Source organism: Pan troglodytes, chromosome 1 (genome assembly GCF_028858775.2).
Source record: "Pan troglodytes isolate AG18354 chromosome 1, NHGRI_mPanTro3-v2.0_pri, whole genome shotgun sequence".
In the NCBI taxonomy this organism is placed as follows: domain Eukaryota; kingdom Metazoa; phylum Chordata; class Mammalia; order Primates; family Hominidae; genus Pan; species Pan troglodytes.
The window spans coordinates 152,355,597-152,373,182 of NC_072398.2; the positions used below are offsets into that span (position 1 = coordinate 152,355,597).

The 17,586-nt window shown below is 35.6% G+C and overlaps 1 protein-coding gene across 5 annotated transcripts; it reads right to left on the reverse strand.

The window, feature by feature from the left end:
• Positions 1–1,385: 1,385 nt before the first annotated feature.
• On the reverse strand, positions 1,386–15,704 carry IFI44 (interferon induced protein 44). Of its 5 annotated transcripts, none has more exons than XR_010158912.1 (9): positions 15,568–15,704; positions 14,820–15,286; positions 11,185–11,221; positions 10,256–10,451; positions 9,954–10,103; positions 5,978–6,149; positions 4,776–4,913; positions 2,587–2,761; positions 1,386–1,699 (listed from the first exon to the last, which is right to left on the reverse strand). XR_010158912.1 is itself a non-coding variant. In XM_009459392.5 (9 exons), the coding sequence occupies exons 2-9, from the start codon at positions 15,274–15,276 to the stop codon at positions 1,645–1,647; spliced, it is 1,383 nt and encodes a 460-aa protein (XP_009457667.1). In that variant the 5' UTR covers positions 15,277–15,286; positions 15,568–15,704; the 3' UTR covers positions 1,386–1,644. The 5 variants fall into 5 exon arrangements, 2 of the variants coding, with proteins under 2 accessions (XP_009457667.1, NP_001038962.1); XR_008547602.2 differs by having other exon boundaries at positions 4,011–4,913; XR_010158908.1 differs by having other exon boundaries at positions 2,547–2,761; positions 4,011–4,913.
• Between the last annotated feature and the right edge of the window lie 1,882 nt (positions 15,705–17,586).

Here is a 17,586-nt window from a genome sequence, read left to right on the forward strand (position 1 = left end):
TCTAGTCAGAACCCAGTTGAAGACACCTGGGGCTACTAGTAAGGTTTCTACATAGTCTACCTGTGGTTCTTTGCTTTCAAAGAATCTTACCAAAAGCCGTGTTTTAGAAATTCTCTATTAGCATTCTGAATACTGTGTTACTACATTAGCAGTTTCCATAAAGGAGTATGTCGTGATTCCACCCAATGTTTATAGCTTGAATGACAATATCTATGTTTATTTCATGTACCCAAATGAAGACATCCAAGGAATGGACCAGTATATCAGCCTTTGTATTCTAATGCCTCTTTAGCCAGCAACTAGGCTTTATTTGGTGGCCACTGACATGATCCATTTTAATTCTTCCACAAAATTGCTACAGATTTTCATAATTTAATGCTCCTCAAAGTGTATTCTTAATTGACTGATCATGTGGATCTCATATGCACTAAATGCAAGGGCATCAACCACAGCATGAATCAGAATAGCAAGCATTACCTCAGATGAGTCAAAATTGTCCTATACTGTCAGATATATTGCCTTCAATTTTGCCCATTTTGTGGACCTAACTTTGCCTTCAGCTAAGGTTTACCATCAGCAGGGTAACACTCAGAATAGTGGATACCCTGGCTAACAACTAGGCTGGGGCATAAGGGGGACTTCTGACATGCCTGCTGGTGAAGTTCTGTTTCTTATCTGAGTGCTAGTTTCTTGGATTTGTTAAGTTTATAAAAATGCATTGGGCCATATACATGAATCATGCACTTTTTATATTTATACTATATTTTAACAAAAAGCTTTTTAAAAGTAATTGCTAATAATTTTATATGTATTAATAAGACTTGAATTAAGATGGCTTAAGATTATCAAGGATGCTAACCTGAGAGAATGATAGCAACACATAAAGGAATAATGAAGGGGTGAATATGTGTGTGAGAGAGAGAGCGAGAGAGACAGAGACCGAAATAGAGAGACAGCTAGAGAGAGAGAAATAGTCAACAGCTTTTAAATCCCCAGATTCAATCATTTCTGAAGCCAGTTCTATGCCCTTTCTTTGGTTTGATTACTTGATCCAATACTATAATCCTCTTTTTTATTCATATAGTTCAGGGTGAGTGTTGTCACTTGTAACTAAAATAGTTATAACTATAAAGTAATCAAGCTATAGTCTCTTTCAGTTTTAGTCTTACAGAATTCTTATAAATATTAATTACCACATTCGGTAAGTATCAAACATTAAGCAAAAATGGCTTTAGGTTAAAGAATACAACATTAAGAAGGGATTCATACAGACCAAAACCACATACTTTAGAAATAAAATCAGAAGGCAAAATTAAGATGAAAGCAGTGAATATCAGAAGATGCTGACAAATCATAATTTTTCCAAAATCACACACACTCTCAAGTTAGACCCGAGTTTTATAAGAAATTTATTTTTTCACAGATACAGAACATAAATCCAAGAAAAATTATTATTATTTTTCACAATTATGACTAAATCATGTTATTTCTAGTTATTTACAAGTACTACAATGTTCTATGCATTTCTTCATCCTAGACATTAATAAAACACATCCCTTTGGTCTTAGTTACTTCTCTTTGGTCTGTGTTTTCTCCTTTCTGAATTTTAATCTTCTGTGATGTGAGGAAATTTACGTGAACCTTTCACATATCTATTTTTTTCCTTGTGCACAGTTGATAATTTCCTCCCTTAGATTCCCTGAGAAAAGAAACACAAAATATTCTTAGTGGATTATCTCAGGAAAGGCAACCAGAGGGAAGAGGAATATTGGGCCACTGAAGATCTCAACCAACGCTAATATTAGGAGCACACGTACCATGAGGAAGAGAAGGGATGGGGAAACCAAGATGGCAGAGTTAGAGCAACAAAGTTAGTAACATGAGAGTTTCCCAGCAATTTGAGTAAGAGAGAATTGGAGAGGATGTGATATTCTGAATTGATTTCCCAAGCACTAAAATAAGATTTGAGTATACTAAACTGAAACCTCTGTCAAATCTCTAAATGGAACAGTGCAGCATGTACTATGCACAGATTGTTAAAAGAAAGTTTATGTAATACTAAATTCTGTGGCCATTACATAAAAGGACATACCTCTACCTAGCAATGACCATACTGCATGAAGAGGGACTAAGATGAAGGAAAGAAACAAAAAGGCAAGTCAAAGAAAGACAGGAGTGTAAGGTCCTAAGGAAGGGGCAAATAATCAAAGGTCTCATCTGATCAGGAGCAATGCTAATCCAATCCAGTTCTAGGTCCCAAGTAAAGAAACATAGTCTGAGAAAAGAGGCCAGGGATACAGCTTGGGATGTTCAGAGAGTGGAAATGACAGAGGTGGATTATTTTAAAACTTTCATCTCAAGACAAAAAGGGAAAAACATAGTGCAGATTCTCTAGTATGAACTCCAGGAAAAGAGGGAAATGCAAGGAGGGAAAAATGCATCCAGGGAGTGGGTTAAAAAGCAGAACTAATCACAGGGCAACAACCCACAAAAAGACAGAGAGCTGCCAGGTATTTAATAGATCCAAGCAGAAAGTAGCCAACTACCTGACCGCTTCCAAGCTTCCACACCACCAAACACATCTACCTATTTGCTCAAAAGGCAAATCCTCTAAGAAGTCATCTGCAGCCCATAGCATTCGTCTCAGAGCAGAAAGAATTAGAACATCCTTTACAGGGTCCAGCTCCCACTCAGAGGAATAATTGCTAACCACCGAGATGTCAGAAAGAGCAAATCCAAGTTTTCTTTGGACTTCCTCTAGCTGCAATACAGAAATTAAAAAGACATTGCAAAACAGTGAAAAATATTATTTTATGTCAGTATAAATTACGAAAGCAATATCAAGATGTAGGAACTTGGCAATAATTTCCCATTGGAAAAAAATGGAGATCTGGTCTCACAAAGTACTCTTGAAGAACTTCACATATCAAGTTCTAATGTCACTGATAATTGTAATTTGGAATACATGCAGTGGATTCTAAATGATTTAGAAACAAAATTTTTATGACACCTATCCTACAGTCCATACATTTCCTGTTTCTTTTAAAAAACATTCTCTGGGTAAGTAGATTTTATTAGACCAGTTTAACGTTTAATTCTTGTTTAGACTATTTTACCTCTAGAATCAAACTGCCTAGGTTCGAAATATTTATCTGTCACTGCTCAGCACTGTCAATAAACGTTGGCAGATATTTACTCTGTTTTCTTTGTTTCCTCACTTGTAAAATGCAGTAATGATAGTACCCATTTCATAGGCTTGTTATAAGGACTGATTAAGAAAATCTATCACATACTTAGTGCTCAACAAATACTTGCTATCACTGCATTCTCCCAACTGGTGTTCCCACCTCCAGGTTCCTTTTGATTCCAATCTATTCTGTACACAGTGCCAGATTAATTTTTCTGAAGATCATAACTTTAATTAACTTTGATCATATCATTACTCTTTCAAAAAATTGCTGTGATTCCTCATAATGCTCCTAATTAAATAAAATTACTTCATGCAAATGTTCCTTGCCCATTTTATCTCTGCCTACAAAGATCCAGCCCTTCACTAACCTGAACTCCACATTTCCCAAACATGCTGACTTTTCCTCCATTAATATATTGTCTTATGCTGAATTTGTTGGCCCCTTTTTGTCTCTTCATTTTGTGAAATATTTCTTCTCCTTGAAAGCCGTTTCCCAGTGCCGTTCCATTGATGAAATCTTCCCGAACCCCTTTAACACTATACTTTCCTTCTCTAAACTTTTAAAGCACTTTATCTTTCATTGTTTCATTATATTTATCACACTCAATCATACATAATCTCTTGTCAACTTTTTCTTATCCCACACTCCCATCCCCTCACCACTATTTATAAAATTGTAAAATTTTTAGTGCAGGGGAATTTTTTTCATGATCTGTGTAGCTGATAAGAGAGTAACACACTGGCTCAACCTTAAAGATAATATCAATAAACATTTATTGAATTGAATCTAGTTGAATTAAATTGTAATAAAAGAACTTACCCATGTCAGTGTAAAGATAGACAGTTAGCCTTCTGTATCCATGGGTTCTGCATCTGTGAGTTCAACTAAGGCTCAAAAAAAATTGAAAAAAAATGGCTGGGTATAGGGACTCATGCCTTAATCCCAGAACTTTGGGGGACCGAGATGAGCAGATCACCTGAGGTCAGGAGTTTGAGACCAGCCTGGCCAACATGGTGAAACCTAATCTCTACAAAAATACAGAAAAGATTAGCCAGGCGTGGTGGCACGTGCCTGTAATCCCAGCTGCTGAGAGACAGAGGCAGGAGAATCACTTGAACCCAGGTGGCGGAGGTTGCAGTGAGCCGAAATCATGCCACTGCACTCCAGCCTGGGCAAAAGAAACTTCATCTCAAAAAAATAAAATTTGAAAAAATATTTCATCTGTACTGAACACGTACAGGTTATTTTCTTGTCATTAATAATTAAAAATAGAGTAGAACAACTATTTACAAAGCATTTAATTTGGGTTAGGTATTATAAGTAATCTAGATATTATTTAAAGTATACCAAAGGATGTGCATAGGTTATATGCAAATACAAATACTATGCCATTAAGCATCCACAGATTTTGGTAACAATGCAAAGTCCTGGAACTAATCCCCTGCAAATACCAAGGAACAACTGTATTTAATTTTTAAATCTTGGGAAACGGGCCCTATTTAAGTAATTTTGTAATTCTTCTTAAACCCAGTAGCTGCTTGTTTTTATTTTTATACACACTAGTATGTGATTGTAGTAACATACCCCAGAAAATGTGTTTACGAAGGGCATCATTCATTACCTTGGACCTCACAGGCACACATCTCTCTATTTCTATAAGGTCACCTTTTGTAATCAGATCCATGCTATCCACATGAGTGAGCAAAGCCACATGTACCACACCTATGCCAAACAGAATTTTTTAAATCATTTTAGAGAGCATCAGTATTTTCAAGTTACTTAACTATCAATTATGTAATAGGCAACCTATGGAACAATTTCAGATTTGGAAAGATCCCCCACACCCCAGTCACCCTCATCTCCCCAAAAAACTCCCCTGGACTACTTATTAGTATCTGGAATTTCTCTGACATGGGGAGTCACCTTCATTGATTTCCATGGTAACAAATGAGGCCTCAAATGAAACCACCTCTTGGAAGAGGTAACTAAAATTTATGCTGCAATATTACTGATTGATTTCATATTCTGTCCAGAAGTTGTGTTTTGACAGAGACTAAAGACCAAAGGGCTCTAATAAACAAGATGGGGGAGAAGAATCCTCAAGAAAGAGACAGAATGTGTCAAAGCATCACAAGTAAACTTCCCTTATTTCACAACACTAGCAATCATCTCTCTGCACATCTCCTCTTTGCAAAGTTTTAAATTTCAGCAAGCAGGTAAGTTGATCACTCTCTGCTTCAAAACTAAGAACAGTGATAAACTGGCTCTTTCTCACTCAAAGTGGATATGACAAGAAAAGCCAGAATGGGTCACCCTAAATCCCTGATCCTGGTTACCTTCTCCAAACTCTTTACCTCTCCCTACAAACATCTTACCTTCCTGTTTCTTTTCCTTTCGGAAATGTTTCTTCTTCATTTTCTAATTCTTAAAGCTCAAGGCCCAATCTTGGTCAATAAAGAATGCGAGGATATAGGGGTAGTTCAGATTGTACTACCCTTCACATATGCATTAATTTGTTTTAATTCTTAACAAAAAAAGTCTCTAAGAGGTACTATTATTATACTAATTTTATTGATTAGAGAATTGAGGCACAGAGAGTTTAAGTTACTTGCACAAAGTCATATAGCCAATGAATGCTCAATTTCATTGAAGCATCCTGGTAGGCTAGGGAAGATTGAAATATGCAATGACTTAAGTTCTTTATCCTGTCCAAAAAGCATTCTAAAATACAGTCTAGTCAATTACCCTTAGTGGTATTACCCTTAGCAAAGTGGAATGAGACTCACCAGCGTTTACCAACTCCCTTCGAATTCTTTTGATCTTTACTATCATCTGAGAGGAGAAGTATTCAATAGAGCTGGCATCAAATACAAATGCCACACAATGAATTCTGTCCTTCAGCGATGGGGAATCAATGTAGTCATGATGATTTAATTTGATTGATTCCATGGGATTAAACTGTAAGGTAGACATAAAGCAAGATATTAATTCAACAAATATTTATGAGCACAAACTATGTACCAGGCACTGTGCAAGTAAATCAAATGGTAAACAAAACAGAAAAGTCTCTAATAGTATGAGGCTAACAATCTTGGTAGAGAAGACAGGCATTATGCAAGTAAGCCAGCAGTCCTTTCACCTAGTCAAGTAAGGCTTCTGTGAGGAAAGGACATGTAATCTGAGAGCTAAAATAGCAGGAGTGAGTCTGCTAAAGAGAATAAGGATATGGCTGAAAGTGTTCTAGATAAGAGAGGCAATCTGCCCACAGATGGAAGTAAGAGCATTCAGAAAAAAAAGCTGGTACCATCAAGCAGAGCGCAAGAAGGGAAGGGGTCCAAGGTGAGATGACTTTAGTCTTCATCTAGCACTTCTCTGTTGGGAATCTGTCCCACTGATATACTGACAAAAATGCAAAATGATATATGCAAAGATTATTAACTGCTGGAACATTTGTAGCAGAAAAATGCCATGTCAGTTAAACAATGTCTGATATGTCAATATAACATAGTTTTCTACCACTTCTCCAAGAATGGAGTAGCCGCAAATTTATATGTACTTTGTTACATATTTTAAAAGGCAAGTAAAATATAAATTTTATATGGTTACTAATGGGAAGAGGGGAGAAATTTATTTGAAGGGGCAGAGAAGGAAGATAGATTCTTTGACTATACATTATTTTGTAGATTTGATCTTTGAACCACATAAATGTTAAACATAAATATAAAACCAAATTAACTTAAAAAATCAATTTCTACATTTAATTTAATTAGTGAACTGTCGTGGTTATAATACAAGAATAAACTATTCTGATTGACTTTAAAATACAATAATTTGTATACCCCTCCAAGGATACATGATACAACCTAAACACACTATAAAAATCTGCTAAAATGTTTTAATTGTTTCCAGTTTTGATTGTGATTATATGAAATGATATTAAGTGTGATTATGATGAGATTGTTCATGGTACTGATAGAGCTTTTATACTGAGGTTACTATAGATGTTATATAAGATAAAGGAAATGAGCTGTGACATGATATTCTGTTACCTCCAGTGTTTTTGAGACTGAGAATTCTCAGTTTGGGTGAAAGCAGATATACGAGTGATAGAAAAGAGAGTAAGTAAAAACTTTCTAGTACTGAATTTGAATAAGAAGTTTTTGTATAAGTTTATAATTTATTTTTTTTCATTAAAATGTATATTACTTAACTCTACTCACTGAGAAAGTCAAGAAACAATGACCAACCAAGTAGCTATGAACATTTCTAATGCCCCACACCAGGACTACTTGAAGAAATAGCTGTTTCAAAAGCTGTGGCAAGAATAAAAGAATATAAAAAAGACTTTTAGGTTCATGTCAAAAGGACTCAGGATCAAAATTGTAGAGGCTGTCACTGGTACAAGATGGTACATTTTACATCAGTATGGAGAAAACCTACAATGGATTGAAACACACAATGTATGTTCAATTCATATTGAGTTCTTAATAACAATAAAATAATATCTTGACCCTATTGGCAAAGGCGAAGGAGATGTTATTATTTCACAGTCTTGCAAAAAGGCAAAAATTTCAAGCATATATCCTGTTGTTCTTTTTAAACTGTGCCACTGGGTAATCAAAGAATGGATGAGGGTAAGCTTCCTTTCATATGTGAAATGGTGAAAGAATAATATAGAATGTCACTATTTTCACACTTTAACAAATAAATGGATCTAGGAATTAAACATTGATTAATACCAGTATTAGAAAAGGGATAAATCCCCATATTGTGCGTGGTTTCATAGAATACAACACAATCTATGAAGTAGAACCTAAATTGAAACACACTTTAGCTTCAACTCTCAATAATCAGGACACATAGAAAACAGAGGACCATGTAAAACTACCCCGAGGGATGCAAATAATGGAGTTCAGATTACGTAGAAGTCTACAAAACAACTAGATTTCTTAAGAAACAAATGATAAGGAAAAAGCAAGGGATATAAAGTCAGAACATACAATCAAAGAGACTGAATAGACCTATTTGAATGTTTTTCAAACAAACTTAAAGATGTATATTTATAAAGCAATTAGAAATTTGAACATTGAGTTGTATTTGATAATTTATGGAATGATAGTAAATTTTAGGTAGGATAAGAGTATTATGGCTATGTTTAAGGAGAAATATATATATGCTCCTATTTATATAGTTATATGTATATTCAATATTGAATGAAATGTTACGATTTCTTGGGTTTGCTTCAAAATAATATGAGAGAAGAGAAAGTGGGTAGATATAGATAAAACGAGATTGGCTGTGAGTCAAAAATTTTTGAAGCTGAGTACATGGGAATCCATTAAACTACTTTGTATATTTTAAAATTCTCTATGATAAAAAGTTTGTATTTAAAAAAGAATATTTAAAAATAAACAGCATTTACAAGATAACTCTATACTAAAGAATGAAAAAATCTTGCATGAATAGAAAAACAAAACTTGCTGTGTTTTTTAATAGGCACACGAGATATGTAAAGATGTCAACCAATTTTCAGTATAAAGTGTAAATATAATTTCACTCTAAACAACAAGAAATCAAACACAAATGATCAAACAAAGCACAAAAAACCTCACTTGAAAAGGCCTATGTATGAAAATTGCCAAGAAAAACAAATAGGAGTAATAAAAAATGAATGTGACTTGTCTGGTAACTTATCAAGCCATAATTGATTACTATGGTAATTAAAACAATTAGATAATATAGTAATTAAAATAATTAAAATGCTCTCATGAAATAATAGATCACTACATCAATAGAAAAAACTAGGCAATACAAAAACTGACCCAAATATTTCATAATGGAAAGATACAAAAGGCATTCAGTGAAAGATGCTGGCATCATTAACTACCATTTGGAACAAAGTAAACTTACTGATTAATTCAAGATCTGAATGTTCATTAAAAGACTAGAAGTTTAAAAAATATATACTGAGATGGTTCTTTGGTCTCCCCTTCCTCTTGCCTGGATCACTGACAGTGTTCAGTGTTTTTTCACATAAAAATGACAGCCATATGTCTCAGTCAGGTGGGGCTGCTATGACACATTATACAGATCGGGTGCTTAAACAACAAACATTTATTTCTCACAGTTCTGGAGGCTGGGAATTTCAAGATCAAGGTGCGAGAAGATTCAGTTTCTGGTCGGGGTCCTCTTCCTGGTTTATAGAGAGTCACCTTCAGGCTATATCTTCACATGACAGAAAGAGATCATCTTTCTTATGTATATAAGAGCACTAATCCCATTCATGAGGTCGCTATCTTCATGACCTAATTACCTCCCAAAGTCGCTTCCTCCAAATACCATCACATTGAGGACTAGGGACTTCAACATACAAATTTGGGGGAGGCATATCTTAACAGCCCATGCTGAGGGCCTCAAAAAGTCAGAAGGATCTCTGAAGTTAATAACTTCAGATAGCTGCCACACTGGTCCCAAGCTGCCTGCCTTCAGACTTCCTCTTACATAAGAAAAATTATCTGTGTGGGTAAGTTGATATAGTTGGATTTCTGTTTCACATAGCTGAAAGCAATGGAAAGTGGAGTAGCTGTTAAGATAGCCATGATGGAAGAGCCCTCGAGATGTTTTTATTCTTTTTGAAAAAAAAAATCGAAAAGGGACAAAGGATCTTGAGCAAGTATAGTTTAAGAAGATAAACGCTGATACATTTGTACAAAAATAAGCATTTTAAAAATCAGTTATAATTTCTCATTAGTCAAATATTACCTGGTATCTATCACGAATGTTACCGTTCAAGATGTAGGATATGTCATCCATGCACAGGCCGCCTTCTTTCTCACTCAGCCCCAGTGAGTCACACAGAATAAATGGCAGGTATTTGCCATCTTTCCCGTCTCTAATAGAGTATGTCCTATACTGTAGAGGGGAGAAAATCAATTTTAAAGATTCATTTTTTATTATAAATTGAGATGAAATCTATATGTAATAAAGTTGATCTGCAAAAGGCTTTTGAAATATAATTGATTTGAACAGAGAAGCAAAGGCCAGGTGGCCTCAAATGTGCTTACCTTCTCAGATATCCCAGTTGTATTAGTGCCCACCAAAGCCTGATGCGTTACATGCCCTTGGAAAACAGACCTCACTGAGTTGAAAAAGCTAGACTTCCCAGCTCCAATTGGACCCAGCAGCAGAATTCGTATTTGTTGAACCAGGGATCCATATGGTTCATAAGTTCTCAAGGCAGACAGTAAGCTCTTCCTGAGCCTGTTTAGACATGACCGTTTTTAACAATTGACTGAGGTTAGGTCGCAAAACCTTATTATAAATTTTCTGAGAATTCATTTCTTCATAGATATTATTTTTGATTAGCAACTTGACTTCTTACATGAAAGACATGAGACTAACCTACCTGAAATCCTATTGCAAAAAGAACAAAAAGCAAAAATAATACACAACTAAAGCCAGACATAAAATCTTTCAGATTTAAATTACTAGACCGTATAAATCTAAAGATAAGTAATAGCTGTTTTAAACATAAAGATCAATTATTTAAGACTAAACTTCAGAAGTCATATATATTGTGTCACATATATATAAGTCACAATATATATGACTACTGAAGTACATGAAAGTAGACAATTTCTAACATGTTCTTGAAGTTCATGGTAGGTTTTCTCCACCCACCAACCACTTCTTCTACAGCAACTCTCTAGAGTAGTTGAAATATTAACTGCAAGAATTCTAAGCAAAACACAGACATACAAACAAGTAATTATTTTTCTTCGAGTATATGACATTAAAATTCCTTTCCTCTACTCAGTGTCCTTTTTGTTTTAACATTAATATTATCAAATATTTTATGATTATAAATACAGTTTGTTCTTGATGATCCACAAGTTATGTGTGATATGTGTTGCCAATTATATTGATGAGACCTATCATAGAATAAGTCAAAGATAATGAAGAGAGTAATAGAATCTTAAAAACATTGACTTACTCAATGACCCCTTTTATCTTTCTTTCGTCCAGTGAATCTGGGGAAATAATCAAAGAATAATGTAGATTAGAAGTTGTTGAATAATTGGCTGAATGAATGAATGAATATCAGTGAATTCACTAGGGACAAATACAAAAATAGCTTTTCCATGAGAAAGGTCCTGTATGGTGAAAAGGGAGCAATTTTATAGAGCAAATTCTGATAAATCTCTTTAACATGATCTCATTTGAAGAGGCTAGGGCTAGAGGTAAGTAGACCCTCTGTACTATCAGCAGATCTCTTCTCATTCAATTACTCAACAGTAGTGTGTAACTTACTCCGACATGGGAATTGAGGGTGTGGGTGTTTTCTAAATAAAAGAAGCAAGGCCTAGAGATGTGGGAATATCTAATGTGGAAATGTGGGAATGTCTAATAAGACATTTTCCCCTCCATAATCCAATAGGTCTGAGAGGAATAATGTGCAGAGACACAAAAACAGAAAACACAGGCACTAGATTTTCTCTACAACCTGCTATTAACAATTGGAACTCCAGGAACTTCCAGCTCACTTAATTTTATTCCTGCCCCCAGAAGAGAAGATGAGACTCATGCCTGCCCAACCAGAGCACAGTAAATTGTTCAGGGGTAAGCAGTGGATTTCATTCAGATCAATAAGGCACGGGCTCAGAATTATTTTTTTTGGAAAGAGACATTTTTATGGTGAATTTAAAACAGAAAGGATAAGGATAAGCGATGCTACCAATTCTCTCAATTACAAAAGAAGAATATCATGTGGAACATTTATAAACATGGCTATATGTATGGCAACAAAGTAAACAATAAATTACCAATAGTAGAAATTATGAAAACTTCACTCAATATCTATAACATGATAAGACTAGCAAAGTGCAAGTACAAACAATTGGAAAAGCAGCCTCCTGGGAGTTTAAAAAGAACTGTCTTAAATAACTTTAATACCCAAAAGGAAATAAAAACCACAATTATAAATATATAGGAAATAGCAATATGAACCTTTATGTCAATGTTTTGATAAAATCCCATTTCATTAATGGCAAGAAGGAAAACATCGAAAATTGAAAATAGAATAAAAAAGAATAAAGAAACAAACAACACAAATATAAAGAGAAATTATAAAATATAAAACCAAATTTTAAAACGTGAAGAAAGGATAAATTAATATAGCAATTGATTATTTTAAAATGTAAAATAAATAATTATCTTGTTTTATCAAAGAAAGACAAATTTGCTAAATGTCATACCACCACTCATATACCAAAATAGTTATATAATCTAAAAATAAAACAAAATGCTGAAAAAGATTTGGAGTGACAGAGACCTTTGTACACTACTTATAGTTCTAGAAATTTATATAAAACTATGTTGGGAAATTTCATCAGTGTCAACTGAAAATGAACATATACATACCCTATGATCCAGCAATTTCATTGTATTTTCTTCAAAAAACAATTATATGTATCAACCAAAAGATATGTACAATAATAATATTTATAGCAGTATTATTTGTAATAGCCCCAAACTGGAAAACAAATGTCCACCAGTGATGATTGGATAAAATACTGTGCAAGAGGCACCACAATGGAATACTATATGAATGAAAAGGAACAAACTATTGCTACGTACAAAAATAAGGGTGAATCACTAGGAAGGTAGGAGCTAAAGCAGTTAGACAGATACATTCACTCACTTTACCAGGGAACACTCTCAGGGAAAAAAGGAAGACAACTGACTGAATCTAATTTTCTAATAAATATGCTGGTAATTTTATGTCCTGGTAAATAGACTAATGATATTTCCCACACGGAATACTACACATCTCTTGAACGTCCTTAACAGGATACCTGTGGCTAAGAATTACTTAGTAAATAAATCTAGATTCCAGCTGGGCACGGTGGCTCACGCCTGTTATCCCAGCACTTAGGGAGGCCAAGGCAAGCGGATTACGAGGTCAGGAGTTCGAGACCAGCCTGGCCAGCAAGGTGAAACCCTGTCTCTATTAAAAATACAAAAAAATAGCCGGGGATGGTGGTGTCCGCCTGTAATCCCAGTTACTCGGGAAGCTGAGGCAGGAGAATTACTTGATCCCGCGGGGCGGAAGTTGCAGTGAGCTGAGATCATGCCACTGCACTCCAGCCTGGGTGACAGAGACTCTGTCTCAAAAAAAAAAAAAAAAAAAAAAACAGATTCCATGGATTAAGGGGGCATGCTTGCCTGCCTTGAAAATGTCGTGGAAACTGGTGTGTAATTTTTCAATATGTAAAGTGGCCCATAAACTTCACTTAAAACCCCTGCCTATTTTTCTGGCCCTTAAAGCATATGTCCAATATGGAAAGGAAAGATTTAGGGAGCCACACAGAATATCTAAGTACTCTTTCTGCCTTTTCTTAGATTTCTGCTTGCCCCTATCTTTGAAATTACTAATACAGCAATATTAGATATTATGCTAAGTGAAATAAGCCAGACACAAAAGGACAAATACTACATAATCCCGCTTATATGAGGAAGCTAAAATAGTCGAATTCATTAAAGCAGAGTTAGAATGGTGGTTTGCCAGGGACTGTTGGAAGGAGGAAAGGAGGATACATTTGTCAAAGGGCATAAAGTTTTACTTATGCAAGATAATTAAGTCCCAGAGATCTACTGTACAGCATAGTACCTACAGCAACAATACCATATGGCAGGGGTCCCCAACTCCCGGGACCACGGAGCCGTGGCTCTTTGTGACCAGTTCGGATCCAGGCCACAGGGCAGGACGTGAGCGGCAGGCGAGTGAAGCTTCATCTGTATTTACAGCTGCTCCCCATTGCTCATATTACAGCCTGAACTCTGCTTCCTGTCAGATCGGTGGCGGAATTAGATTCTCATAGGAGCGCAAACCATATTATGAACTGTGCATGAGGGATCTAGGCTGCATGCTCCTTATGATAATCTAATGCTTGATGATTCACTGTCTCCCATCACCCCCAAGATGGGACCATTTAGTTGCAGGAAAACAAGCTCCGGGTTCCCGCTGATTCTACATTACAATGAGTTGTGTTATTATTTCATTGTATATTACAACATAGTAGCAATATAAATAAAGTGCACAATAAATGTAATGCGCTTGAAATCATCCCCCCACCACCAGTCTGTGGAAAAATTGTCTTCCACGAAACTGGTCCCTGGTGCCAAAAAGGTTGGTGACCACTGCTGGTACATGGTAAGTCGTCACTTAACATCATCATGGATTCTTGGAAACTGTAATTTTAAGCAAAACAACATACAGCATGTCCCTGAATAATGTCTTTCTTCTACAATGATGAGGGAAATAAACTGGTTTCCTTGTAAGTTTTTTCACTTAAGTCACATTTCCCAAGAACCTATAGTCCACATCAACAGAAGATTTACTGTAATTAAAATGTGCTAAGAGGATAAATCTTACGTTAAGGGTTCTTATCATAAATATACATTTTATTGACCATGGTTGTCTCTTAGCAATCTGTATCCAGGTTTCAGTCTGAACCATCCAAATTATTGACAAGTGAAAAGTTCATTTTTCCTTAAAGAGATGAATTGGTTCAAACCTACCAAACATGCAAGGGAGAACTCTATACAGGATTATCTAATTAAACCTACCTTCGCATCGAAAAACTTCATAATCCTGAATAGAGATAGTACAATTTTGAGCAAGTCCAAGATTTTCCATTGTCTTTAAGTCCATAATCACTTTTCTATTTCTTCCATCTATCTGGAAATTAGTTGGGGAGTTATATTTTGCAACGTCACAACAAAACAGTGTTTCTGGTGTATATAGTCCTAGTTTCCATTCTGAAATTTTAGTCTCTTGAAGTGCAAAAAGGATGATGGAAGCATACTTTCTTTCCTGGTAACCCTCTTCTGCATATGCTCCAATAATATGATCTTCACTATAAATCACTGTTAGAGTAGGCCCTTGATTACAACATCTGTCAAGCAAAACTCCATTATGGAATCCATGGACACTACCCTTATAGAGAAGGCTAAGCCGCTTCCCTCCAAAATGATTTTGCAGGATCTTTTCATGCAACCATGTCAAACGAGTTGTCACTGCCATACTTCTTGATCTAGTGGCAAATCAGATATATTTTCCATTAAATATTAAAAAACAGATAATATGTAGTTATAAAATTTGCATTTATGCCTCTTATATACTCTACATAATACAAAAAAATGACAAAACAAAGGATGAACAGAAAGCAAAAAAATCATTAGCTAATTTTTTACTATAAATTATTGTTTTTTAAATTAAAACAAAAACAGAGATTGGCAAGTGACACTGTCACCTGAGAGAGACAGAGAGAGACTAATGCTAGCTAGGAAAAATGAAAAGCAGAAAGACATTTACCTGTTGTACTGTCTGTAGTATGAGCTAGAGCTGAGGGTAGCTGCTCTGTCTGGATAGCTAGGCAGGCACAAAATGGGAGAAGGAAATTATTCAGCAGCCTTGAAGCTTCAAAGACTCAGAGAAAGGAAACTGAAACTCAGTGTGCCCAGCCCACTTGACAGCATGCCAACTTCTCTCAACAAAGGAGCATAAGCTGATCCAGCTTTTAGAGAGTAAATTTATATTTTAAAAAATGGAAAGAATCAAGGAACTGAAGTCAGAGGGAAGAAAACATAACAGCTCACTGACTTTTAAAAAAATCTTTTTATTTAAGGAAAATGCAACCAATTTCTATATATGGACATACAAAAAGTATTGCATATTCTACCTCTAGAATATGTATCTCAAATTCATTTACATCTCTTAATCTCTGCTATTAATTCTACTGTAGCATAGTTCCTTATGTAGAACGTTATTTTAGCGTCACAATTTGTTCCTCTGCTTTTCTGCTTGCCCCCTCTCTTCTGACCACAGGAAAATGAGACTTCATTTATAAGATATAAAACAACCTGTGTCAATTTCACAATAAAGCCCCTTCTCTAACTTCACATTGCTAAGGATCATAAATTCATGTCCTATAGGCAGAATTCAATCCGCACATTTGTTCTGTAGGGCCAATGTAATGTCTTTATAGTTTTTAATTGTTGAACGTGAATGCTTTTATATCATTGGGCATCCACTCTCCAGTCCTCCTTTGTCCCCTCTTGCTTTATACCTGACGGATTCTAAAAAATTTAAATTACCTGCCTGCCCTAAAAAGTTTTTTTAATTTGCTGGCCCTATTAAAAACAATAGCATCATCAAATAAAAATATTTTAAGCAGCTTAGAGGTATTATATACTTGGCTTTAAAAATTATATTATTATAGACATTATTTGCAAGACAATTTACATGTATCTCATGTGTTTATTTTAATAACTTTATGATGAGGACACCAATATTATTGCCACTTTTCAAGTAAATAAACAGAGTTTTGGAGTATTAAGTGAGAAAAAGAGGAGGAATAGGAGTGATGTGGGAAGAAATCTCCTACTTTAGACAGCATAATCAGGAAAGGTCTATCTAATGAGATGTCATTGGAGAAGTGTCCTGAATGGAGTGAGAGGGAGTACCATGGAAATATCTAGGAAAAGAGCTTTATAAGCAGAGAGAATGGCAAGGATAATCACCCCTGTGGCAGTTTTTTGAAGTAAGGAGTTCAGTGTGGTTAGTGCAGAGTAAAGTTTGGAGGAGAATGGCAGTGAACAGGAGAATGGAGGGACCAGGTGGAGATAATTGAATCATGGGGCAGTTCTCATCATAGTGAGTTAGTTCTTACAAGATGTGATGGTTTTATAAAGGGCTTCCCCTTTGTCTGGGCACTCATTTCCCTCTCCTGCTGCCACATGAAGAAGGACATGTTTGCTTCCCTTTCCGACATGATTGTAAGCTTCCTGAGGCCTCCTCAGCCCTGTGGAACTGTGAGTCAATTAAACTTCTTTCCTTTATACATTACCCAGTCTCAGGCAGTTCTTTACAGCAGTGTGAGAACAGACTAATACAGTAAATCAGTACAGAGAGAGTGGGGCACTGCTATAAGGATACCCAAAAATGTGGAAGCAACTTTGGAACTGAGTAACCAACAGAGGCTGGAACAGTTTAGAGGACTCAGAAGAAGATAAAAAAATGTGGGAAAGTTTGGAACTTCCTAGAGACTTGTTGAGTGGCTTTGAACAAAATGCTGATAGTAATATGGACAATAAAGTTTAGGCTGAGGAGGTCTCAGATGGAGATGAGAAACTTGTTGGGAACTGGAGCAAAAGTGGCTCTTGCTGTGCTTTAGCAGAGACTGGCAGCATTTTGCCCCTGCCCTAGAGATTTATGGAACTTTAAACCTGAGAGAGATGATTTTATGTATCTGGCAGAAGAAATTTCTAAGCAGCAAAGCATTCAAGAGAAAGCAGAGCATGAAAGTTCAAAAATTCGCAGGCTGGCAATGGG